We start from the raw sequence: 11,554 nt of genomic DNA on the forward strand, positions 1-11,554 counted from the left end.
CACCAACACTCCAGAATTCTCCAGTCACATGCTAGTCGCCCTCTATTGAAAGTCCCCAGAGAGCTCTCTCCTAGAGGTCATAGTGCAGGGTCAGGAATAGGTTCAGGGCCAGCGGCTGCATGTGCAGCCATACCTTTGGGGGTCATGCTAAGGTCCTTTCCTCACAGGCAGTGAAGGTGTTATTGTGGGGTCAGGAGACATCGTAGGAAGACAGCCTGGACATCTCGGGGAGACTGGTCAGTTAGCAGAGGAACAAGAAGGCCACTATGCTGTATTGGAAGAAACTAAGGCCCCAAGAGATGATAAGCAAGGCAGACCTGGCCTCACATTACAGTCCGAGAGATCGCGTTCCACATCACCAGAGCTCTTTTTCCCAGGCCTCCTACACCCTGGCCTGCCAACCTAGCTCCTGCCCTTACCTGCCACCTCCCATGCGGCGTCCTTTGCCTGTGAAGTCACACATATTCCTCAATTGGATTTTTTTTTTTTACCCCTCGGTGGCTAATTGGACACTTGACAAATGTTACAGCAACAGTGGTTTCAGAGTGAGGCAGGCTCCAAATGTTCATTGTGGGCTTTTAACTCCCCCAAGTGGAGCCCAGAGATGGCTCAGTAACAACATTTAATTGTCATATTGATTTGAAGATAATGGGGAATCCCTGTGTGATTACAAGGATGTGAATACCGCTGTTGGACCAGGACCAGCCGTGACATGGGGGCCATTGATGTGACCTGCAGCATGGCCACCGGGTGCTTCAAGCCTTCCAGAAGCATCCGCTTCTAGCCATTTGTCACCCAATAATGAACGCGTGAGGAAAGGAGACATTTTCTGTGTAGGAGTACACTGAGCTGGATCTGTCATCTGCCTTGCTTTTTGTCAGCTATTTTTAATCTCCTAAGACGCTGATTACTCATTTTTTGCAAAGTTATACTTGTTGATAAATACAGGGATTTGTTCAAGGATCGCATATACTGACTAAGAGGTAAAGACAAGATTTGCTTGTCTTGGACCCAGAGCAGCTGCTCTGAGACACAGAGGTTGTCGTATCATCTTTCGGGGTGAGGGGGGATGTCAGCTGGGGCACCATGTGAGCAAGACTACTGTGAGAGTCCCAGTGGATGGAGGAGCCATCTAGGGTGACGGGGAGCACTGTCAGCTGTCCTTGAAGACCCCTGGACGATGTCCACGCAAGGGAAGCTAAGGACACAGTCGGGGGAAGGCCGCTGCCTCCCCAAAAGCAGTCCCCTTTGGGTAAGGCAGTTTCAGGGCCAAATGGTAGCGATGATGAGAATTCAGGCTGACAGGAAGGTCAGCGTAATGGGGACAGACATGAGGGTGCTTTGTTCCTCAGGAAGTACTAATGGTACAAATTGCTATTATATTGATAATGAATGAGATATATGGTGCATTATAATTATATTACATTACTGTATTACAGGAATAGAGCAAGATTATATAATTATAGATTGAAACAACAGTGCCATAGACAAACCTGTATTATATCATTATATAAATAACCGGGTCTAATATTTTATAGAAATATATTGCAGTAGCTGTGCTCACTGGATAAATGATAGTGGAGCGCCTCACTCGGCAGGTCATTTGCATGTCATTAGCATATCCTTCTCAAGCAGGAAGCTGACAGATTGAGCTGACGGGAGGGCTCGTGGCTTGGCAATCAGCCACCTGGAATAACAAGCTCTCAGGAAATTTGTGTTTGGTGGAATGTGCCATTATACCGAAAGACTGAGGACTAACAGCCACATAATCTCCCTCTGTCTCCAGCTCCTTCTGCAGGAGCTCTTTGGATCTCTGCCAGGTTGGCTTAAAAAACATATCTGAACTTCTGACACTGTCCAAAACGACATTGCCCCGTTGCACGTCAGCCACGTATCACGCACCTGAGAGCCAGTGGAATCAGCCCTGCTGCCCCGCAGCCGCTTCTCAAATCTAAGGCCACAGCAGGATACTCCGTGGCTGTCCCCTCGCCACACACAGAGGGACAGGCCACATACAGCTCACTTCCTAGGGCACTGAGTTCTGACCCATGTATGGCTCACTTCACAGGCTCACAGAGGAAGTGTGGGAGCTGTGTGCTTCCCAGGACAATCAAACACCTCTGGAGGCTCAGTGAGCCACCTCGGATCCCCGCTTTGGGTCCCGGCACACACTGAGGGTGAACAGTGAAGGAAGCTGTAGATAGGCTCTACTCAGGTCCCAAGTAATTACTGGGACAGCAAGAGCACCATTGGTGTAGTCAGCCCCCAGGAATGCTGGACAGAGATGCTGAGGCCATCAGGAAGGAGCTGCCCATCCCGCAAATAGACCTCAAGAATCCAAGCCCCTTGGCCAGTCTGTTGAACCCCAGTCCTGCTCTTCCCAACAGCTGCTTCCTGTCCCATTTCCCCTGTCTTATCTGTAGCTCCAGTTCGTCCCTTCTCTTGATTGGCTGCTTTGTCCTGCAGCATGCAGACAGCAGATCTGTTCCACTGAACTCATGGCCTGCGTGCTGCCCTGGGGCTGATGGGAAAATCCCATCGTCCTGCACACTGCCTGTATAACACACCTGGCCTCCACCTACGTCAGGTGCTGCAAGGAAGGCTTTGGGATTTGCCTTGTCAGCCATTTGCCCCACTCTGAGAAGCAGGCGTTACTCTTCTTCCTCTCTGTCCTCAAAGTCCCCTCCCCCATGCAAATTCCCCCACTGCTTTTGCCAATCCTGTCTCCTGCATCCCAGAAAAATAAGGCCATCATAATTTGTCTTCCTGCTCACTCCCATCCTTGGCTTCTGTCCTGCCCAAATGCACTCACTCCCTTGGCCACCCTGGATTCAATTTGAGTCTGCTCTTTCTCCCAACACCTTATATCATCAGCCCTCCTTTTTGTAGTTGAAGACAGAGTCTCACTATATTCCCTACACTGCTCTCAAATTTCTCCCTCCCTGCCTCTCTCTCCTTCTCTCCTTCCTCTCCCTCTCCCCCCCCCCCCCCCCTCTGTTTCAGGACCTTGCAGATAACCAGATTGATGGTGGATATTTACACCTAACCCATGCATGCCACACCTTCTGATATGCTGTAAAGCATCTCAGCATTACCTATAATGCCTGATGCATTTAATAATGGCTACACTGTATTTTGGGGAAAATTATAACAAGACAAAAACAGGTGTTCAGTACAGATGCATTTTTCCCAAATATTTTCTATCTGCAGTTGGTTGAATCCAGGGATGTGAAATGCACCAATATGGAAGGCCAACTGCATGTTTAGTGCTTCCTTATCTAGTTGGGATTCTTCCCATCTGCAGGATGGAAACACAATTAAGCTTTTCTTCTCTACACACACACACACACACATTACCACTTCCACCACCAAAATAAAGCAAACCCAGTGGTATGCTGATATTGTCTCAGACTAATTTGTGACAGCCACTTGTTAGAAAACTGGGGACTCCTCAAGCCAGTTGACAACTAGCTTACAAGTTAAATTACATACATTTACAATTATGGAGCGAAGACACAGGTGATCCTCCTCACAACTCTTGACTTCCCTGTTGTCTGCCACATTTTCCCCCTCTCTGCTCTTGCAAGCCTGGAGAACGGTGGCCACAGCTGGCTCCCCACTCCCTCATCCAGCTGCTAGATTGAAGTCAGACTGGTGGGAGGACTTACCCACAAGAATCAGGAGACGCTACACTCTAGGACTTGTTTTTTTCTTGCACAGATGACTGATCAATGTTGGTCTACAGTCACCTGCCAAAACTCCCTGTGCCTTCATTTTCTTTTTCTGGGTGCTAATGTCTCTGCCTCTCTCCACAGCTAACTTCCCTGCCAGTAAAACTTATGCCCACTCTTCCCAGTCTCCACTAGGAGCCTCCCCTTGGGCCATGACACACAATGGCTTCTGTCCCTCTGGTCCTCTAGACTACCTTGGACCACAGAAATACCATGAGCTCTCCACAGAGGAAGATGGCTGCTGCTGTGGGACCCAGGCTGCCCCCAGGCTCACAGCCAGCGTTCCCTAGAACATGTCCTCAGCCTCATGCTCTTCGACCGTCATGCACTCTTTGGCTCCAGTTTCCATCTTCATGCCAGTATCCCCAGGGCTTGATATCCAGCCCAGACCCATACATATACCTCCCGCTGTGTGCCCTCCCGCTGCACACCCCTAACCTGCTCCCCACTGACATTGGAAAAAAATAACTGGAATCAACTTCATCCCCTGCCCCCCAGCCTGTAATCCCCGGCCTCCAGCAGAGCCGTCTCCAGTCCATCTCCCAAGGCAGAAGACCCTGTGTCACCATGGGCAGCTCTGGCCTTCCAGCAGTGATCCGACCCTCTCCTCTTCCCACCTCCTCCTGCTCTGGTCACCCATTGGCCCAAGCTTCCTGTAGCAGACTTGTCTAGTCGCCCTGCTTCCAGCCTCCTCGCTGAAGCCCCTCTCCACCCTGCAGCCACAGTGACCTCTCCAGAAGCCTCTGATTGCGTTCTTTCTCTGCAGAAATGTTCAGGGCTCTTCCACTGTCCAGCACATAAAGCTGGATTCCTGACCTCTGCATGCATGGCCTTCACCTGACCTCCGGCCATTCCACACTCCAAGGGTGTCCCGTCCCTTCGTCTGTGCTCAGCTGGGATTGCCCATTCCCTCTTTAGACGCAGCCCAGGATCCCTCCTTCAAGAGGTCTCTCCCCGCCTGTGCGGGCAGGACGCCCCCGTGTGCAGTGCCACCCCCTCACTCGCAGCCCTGCGCTGTCATCGGTTCCCCAAAGGCAGGAAGAGCACTTGGTTCTCCAGTTCTCTGGTCCCCAGCCCAGAGCCTCGGATGCTCCGTGCAAGGTTGCCACGGAGAAGGGTAGGACTGAGCTGCACAGAGGGCCACTGGGTTCGGGGATGGGCAGCTCGTGTGCAGAAGGAAAGGCAGGATCTGCAGAGAGACTGGACAGACCCACTGAGGTTCAAGCGGTCAGGCAGTTTGGGGCAACCCTAGGAAGTCTGCAGGGCCTCATTGGGTGCCCTCCGCTGTGGCTCTGGCTGTCGGAGAGGAAGCAGATGCTGTGCTCCCCCAAGGGCTGCTGCCTGTGGCTGTGGCCATAGCCCTGTCTGCGTCCTTTCCCTGCACAAGGCCCCCTCTCTCCGCAGGTACGACACCATCACGAACCAATGGGAAGCAGTGGCCCCTCTGCCCAAGGCAGTGCACTCGGCAGCAGCCACCGTGTGCGGTGGCAAGATCTATGTGTTCGGTGGGGTGAACGAGGCCGGCCGGGCCGCGGGCGTCCTCCAGTCCTACGTGCCTCAGACCAACACGTGGAGCTTCATCGAGTCCCCGATGATAGGTGAGGACCAGGGTTCTCTGCAGGTCGAGCCAGTGTGCTCCTCTTCCCCCCAACACACACACACACACACACACACACACACACACACTGGTTCGTTCATCCTCTGCAGCCCATTGGCTAAGCCAAATGACTCTGCAGACCCGCATCTGGGCAGTGAGTGGGTGCCCCCAGAGCCCAGGTGCAGCCAGGGGTTGTAGCACCTGGAGAAGGGCAGGCCGATCATGGGCCCAGGCCCACCGTCCAGTCAATCGGTGACATGCTGCGGGGAGGGGGCGCGGTGCTCTGTCTGAGACCGCACACTGACCTCCCGGCCCTGCTGTCCTCACAGACAACAAGTATGCGCCTGCAGTCACCCTGAATGGCTTCGTGTTCATCCTGGGTGGAGCCTATGCCAGGGCCACCACCATCTACGACCCCGACAAAGGCAACATCAAGGCAGGCCCCAACATGAACCACTCTCGCCAGTTCTGCAGGTAAGACGCATCCCCTGGGGCTGTGATGACAAGGGCTCACAACTTTTCCGTGGCCAAAGCCATCTCCAGATGAGAGCAGTGGCCCTTCCCTCAATGGATGTAAAGAGCAGAGGGGAGCGGTGAGGGGGGGGAGGGGGCTCCCAAGGGTAGCTCCAAAGGGTAGTTATGGTAACCATTGCCCCAGGAGCTCCACCCTCTAACTCCAGTAACTCCGTCTCACACTGGGAGATGCATCCAGGCCATCTTCCTCTCTTTGAGAAGTGAGGCCAGTGCTCTCCCAGGGTGTCTCCCAGGGACAGTGGCTGCTCAGGGTAATGCCTGTGGCCCTTGGGGTGTAGATCGGGTGAGGGACACAAGACGCCGCCGATCTGGAGCCTCAGGATGTGATGGGGAAGAACACATAGGGTCCTGCCTCTGCAGGGAGCGGGGATACAAGCCCTTACCCTTCCAGGCCTCAATCACCTCACTATCAGCGGCCATAGCAGATTCTCCTGGTGCAAATGCAGAAGTAATCAGTCTTCAGCGTGTGACTAGCATGAAGTATTGCTTGAGGGCCTACACAGCCCTACTCCAAGCACATTAAACAACTTGGACAAATACCCTCCCTGGCTCAGGACACGTCTCTATGTGAATCAGCCATGGGCCAGAGAACTGCTCAGCCCTGCTGGCCTTCCAGCGCTGCCGCTCCTGAGCTGTCCTCTTTGTAATGTCCTCTGAAGGGGCCGTGTGCAGGGTAGTCACTGTCACTGATAAGCACAACTGGATTATTGAGCCCCACTGTGGGAAGCGGCCCTGACTGAATGCCAGGGGAGATGTGAACAAGGGGAGTGGGGAAAAGTTGGCCATAAAGGGAGAGACATGAAGACCTGGGGGTGTGGAGCTGGAAAGCAAGCTAGAAGCCTCAGCCGACTAAGTCCACAGATACGTGTTCTGTGTGAGGCATTTCAGAAACAGCAGAGCCTTTGAAGAGCTATGTCTCTCAGACGCGGTGGCTCACTCCTATCCTCACAGTTACTCAGGAGGTCAAGATTCCGAGGATCTAGATTACAGAGACCCCTCCCCGCCGCCCCCCCAATGAATAAGCAGGTGTGGTGGCAGGCACCTGTTGTCCCAGCTATATAGGAGGCTGTAGACGGGAAGATCGCAGTCTGAAGCCAGCCCCAGTCAAAAACATGAGACCTTACCTGAAAAATAACTAATGCACGAGGGCATGGCTGGAGTGGTATAGTACCTGACCAGCAAGTGTTTGGGTTCAAACCTTTGCTATCAAAAGGAAAGAAAGAAGAAGGGAGGGAAAGAGGTAGAGAGGGAGGGAGGGAGGGAAGGTGATCAGGTGATAGCCAAGAAGAAATAGCCTCTAATGAGAATGAAAAGGAAGTGAGGCAGAAAGCTGGCTGTGGACACGAGTGTGAAGGGGCTGGGACTATGCCGACAGAGAAAGAGCAGAGAGGGTGAGGTGCTGGGCTGTCATAATGGGAAGAGCTGGTCAGGAGGACAGGACCAAGCCAGTGAGCGACCCCAGGGAAGGGGTCTGGGCACAGCCATTGGCACCCTGCAGCACATGCCTGACCCTCGCAGTCATGGGCAGACAGCAGGCCCAAAGTACACGCGGTAAGACAATAGAGAGGTTGAACCCTGAACCCCGGACTGAGGCGGAACTCCCAGTTAAGTGGCTGACGAGGCCTTGAACCAGGTCCTCGCAGTCTTGAGTCATGTCCCCGAGTGAGAAGACTCTGTAGTCAACATAAAAAGATGGCCAGTAAGGCCTCAGCGGTGGAGCTGAGGACAGGTAACAGAGTTAGCTCAGCAGGGCGGAGCGGGAAGCGAGGGCTGCAGCACCACGTGGGGTTGTCCCTGCAGGAAAGAGGTGTTGAATCAGCCCAGGGCAAAAGGCAAAGAATGACCTCCAGATCCCACACCTTTGCAAAAGGTTGCGGGCAGCCTGCAGTGGTCGCAGCATTGGGGATGTGAAGCTGGAAGTTCAAGGCCTGATTCTCTGTCCACTTTGCCTCCGGCAGTGCCGTGGTGCTGGATGGTAAGATTTATGCCACGGGAGGCATCGTGAGCAGCGAGGGACCTGCCCTGGGCAACATGGAAGCCTACGAGCCCGCCACCAACACATGGACCCTCCTCCCCCACATGCCCTGCCCTGTGTTCAGACACGGCTGCGTGGTGATAAAGAAATACATTCAAAGCGGCTGACATCAGCAGAAAGCCCACGACAAGACTGTGGAGAAAGTCCGGTGAGGCAAATGCTATACACAGTGATCATTTCTTTCAACACCACCAGTAAGAGGCCCACAGAACACAATCCAGGAACTCACTGCGCTCACCATTTTGAATATTCTCTACATTTGAATGTAGAACGATCATCGTCGCCTTTGGGTGAAACGGAGCATGGCGTTCTGTGCACAGGAGCGGGGAGCCGGGCCTACGCCAGGGCTGGCTGGCTCCGCAGAGGCGCTTGCTCGAAACCCAGGCTCTCGCTCACTCTACCCGGTGCAATATTTCACATATATTTTTATTTTCAACTGGGAGAGAGAAGCTGTGTTTCCCTTCCTGCAGAGCAAGCTTGATCCCTCATCTACCATAGATCAGTTAGCCTACGACAATATTGGGTATGAGGCTTTTTTGGAAGAAGATCAAAGTGTCCTTGTCACTTTGATTCCAACTTTTGTTTTTTAACCAGTCTACACCTTCAAGGGGCTGAGAGAAGCAGCGAGGACAGGACTGTGTAGCACCAAGTTGAGGATGCTGCTGGTCCCCACTGGGATGCACGAGAGGGCTGTCCGGCTGTCCGGTCTGGCTGCCCGAGCGGGGGTGGGGCCGGTGGAAGCTGCAGGACTGGCTGCGGCAGCATCTGGCCTTCGTGGGTTTTTCTACCATGGTTTTTTTTGTTTTGTTTTGGGTTCTTGGGTTTTGTTGTTTTAGGTTTTGTTTTGTTTTGTTTTAAGCTGGAGAAGGACAACGCGGTTGCGCTAGCTTTCTCTTATCCAATATGAATTATTTAGATTTTCCAAGGTGTTTTCTTGATAAACAAAAGGCTATTTTTAAGTACGGAGAGGAGGAGGCCGCGCGAGGGATGCTGTGGGGTTCCCATAGTTCTTCGGGCTCGGCCCAGAGCACGGGGTGGGGTGGGGGTGGGGGACCGTTTGCTCTCTCGTTTTTTCTATGTGCAGAATAGAGGATCTCTCCTGGGGTGGGCCATGCCCTCACTTTATTTTTGGAAAAAAAAAAAAGTAACTCCCAGACAGCCCCATAAAGACCGTGCCTTGTTGGAGGCATCGTCAGAGGAAGAAGGGTCTATTCCTAGAAAGAGGCGGTGCTGGCTCCTGAGGCCAGCTCAGCTCCCTCCGTGAGGTAAAGCTGAGGACCCTGGCCAGGGGGGAGGAAGGGACCCAGGGAGGGAGGGAGGGAGGAAAAAAAAAGTCTACAAAGCACAGGAGACTATTTTTGATATTTATAGCTATATATTAAGGCACCTACCACCAAGAGCTCTTGGGACAGGGGCAGCCTTCTTAGATGAGCCATGACAGCCAAGGCCTGAGGAGCAGAATTCCTCCCCTTGTCACACATTAACACGAGCAAAGGAAAGCCAGAAGGGAGGGCCCGCCAAGGCTCCAAAGAGAAAAAGCCTTCCCACTAGTCCTTAGACCCTCAAACCTCACCCAGTCATGAGTTTCCATTCCAAGAGCAGGAAGAAGGCCGCCACCTCTGCGCCGTGTAGTCGAAGTTGGAACCCCATCCGCATTCACTTACCTTGGGAAGTCAGCTAGCTCGTCAGCACTCCCTGCTAAGAACCACTTCTCAAGGAGTCAGAGGCAGGACATGCTTTCCATCTTTCAGTATCTGATGACACAAAGTTTCCAATGCTCCTCTCGGGCATCAACTTCCCACACGACAAGCGTGGCTCCCGCTGAACGAGATACCGAGCTTCGTTATGCAGTTTTTAATAATATTATTTATTATTTAAAAAAAGAAAATAATAAGCACAAAACTACATACATTGTATGTCATTTAAAGTATTTATGTCAAACAGGGTGCAAGTGTGAACCCAAGGACTGGAGCACAAATTTCTAACTGCCTGGGGCAGAGCGAATGTGAGCATGGTGGTGTGTGTCTGCCTCCAAGGGAGGTGCTAGTGGCCAACAAGACTCCACGCGGATGGCACTGAAATTCCGTTTCTCTCCTCACCTATCACACTGGAGCAAAACTGGCTATTTCTGTGAATGATATAAAACAGGGTTCTCTGTAATGGTATTGTACATAGTATATGTTTATTGTTAAGTTCTTGTTATATTATAATAAATATATTTATAGATCTAGACTCAGAGGCCAGCATCGTGTCTTTGTGTGTCATCATCTGTTGTCACCGTCACCCAATCACAGGTCTGGGCTTCTTCTACAGGACTCTATGCAGAGTCTCTAATCAGAAAAGACAGGACTCACCTGAGCGCTTGTGGCGCACTACCTGTAATGGGAAGTGGATATGGGGTGGGTCATAGCTCGACAACAGACAAAAAAATAGAACATTTACAAGATCCCATCGCAACAGAAGAAAACGTCAGCTCAGCTACAGACGGAAGCAGAAATAGGAGGATTGAGGTCTAGGCTGGCCTGAGCACAAAGTAAGACCAGAACAAAAGGGGCTGACGATGTGGCTCAAGCAGTAGAGTGCTTCCTAAAAACAGTGAGCTCCGAGCTCAACTCTAGTACTGGAAAAGAGGGGGGGAGGAGAGAAAAGAGAGGAAAGGGAGAGGGAGGAAGGGAGGGTGGGAGAGAGAGAAAATTGTTTAGCAGGGAACATACGGAAAAAAGAACTTCCGTAAAGGAGAATCAACCATCAAAGTTGAAAGAAACTTGGAAACAGGGCAAGAGATTCTAGGAATGTTCTATTAGTGTAAGGTGCACGTCCTGCCCTGTACATTAGTAAGTAAAAGTTGCCACATTCTGACAACAGGACACAACATTCTTCCTCCAGGAAGATCGATGTGTGGTTCACATTAAGATCCAGCCAGGTTGGCTTCCTGCCTCCCCCAGACCCCCAAGGCATTCCGTAGCCAGCCACACGCCTACTTGGCTAGACCCAGGATGTCCAAGGATCCCCAGGGCAGTGTCACCCACAAGAGGGGAGTCACATCCTAGTCTCCAAAATGCCAAAGCCCTAATGACTCCTTGCAAGGGAAACTCTGAAGAAGGCGGCTGGGAGTAGGTGGGAGCGGGAGAGTCTCCTGAGAACTTACCTGAGGTTTCCTTGTGAGTGGACTATATACATTTGTCAAACAGAGTTGCAGCCACGTCCGCAGAAACGCCGGTCTTAAGGATGGAGGATGTCTAGACGATGCCCGTCATTAAGAGCTAAAATTATAACCTGTAATGATAATCAAGCGATAGTTTTGTTAGCTTCCTTTCTGCTTACTTCATTTCCCTAAAATCAAGGGAAACATCCGCTGAGTGGGTGAAGAGTCTGTGTTATTTTCGGCTTAACTCTGGGTGGCGAGCAAATTACATTTTCCTGTGAGATCATGGGCTCTACTCTCTGAGCACCCCTATATCATCATGAGAAGAGTCAGCACACAACCATCAGACTTAATAAGGAAGGAGAGGAAATTCCCTATAACAGCCATAGAAGGTGTGTGTGTGTGTGTGAATGTTTTTTAACCTATAGCCAAAATAAGAGAACAGTCAGGAAAAATATTTACAGCCCAGATAACAAAGATTTATTCCTCTGTTAAAAGAGTCCAATTAGGGC

General features: G+C 51.7%; 1 protein-coding gene across 3 annotated transcripts in view; it reads left to right on the plus strand.

Annotated features, from left to right (window-relative positions):
* The window catches only part of Klhl29 (kelch like family member 29), a 294,244-nt gene extending 284,115 nt beyond the window's left edge, over positions 1 to 10,129 (plus strand). For 2 of the 3 annotated variants that reach the window (XM_042696802.1, XM_042696804.1), the window contains exons 12-15: positions 5,136 to 5,329; positions 5,658 to 5,802; positions 7,821 to 8,045; positions 9,842 to 10,129. In XM_042696802.1, coding sequence (XP_042552736.1) covers positions 5,136 to 5,329; positions 5,658 to 5,802; positions 7,821 to 8,004 — 523 coding nt within the window. In that variant the 3' untranslated portion in view covers positions 8,005 to 8,045; positions 9,842 to 10,129. Of the gene's footprint in view, positions 1 to 5,135; positions 5,330 to 5,657; positions 5,803 to 7,820; positions 9,197 to 9,841 lie in introns of those variants that run through there. The other variant, XM_042696803.1, reaches the window with a different exon arrangement.
* Positions 10,130 to 11,554: the final 1,425 nt, after the last annotated feature.

This window comes from Dipodomys spectabilis, unplaced genomic scaffold, assembly GCF_019054845.1.
Source record: "Dipodomys spectabilis isolate Male_0828 unplaced genomic scaffold, ASM1905484v1 ptg000210l, whole genome shotgun sequence".
Lineage (NCBI taxonomy): Eukaryota > Metazoa > Chordata > Mammalia > Rodentia > Heteromyidae > Dipodomys > Dipodomys spectabilis.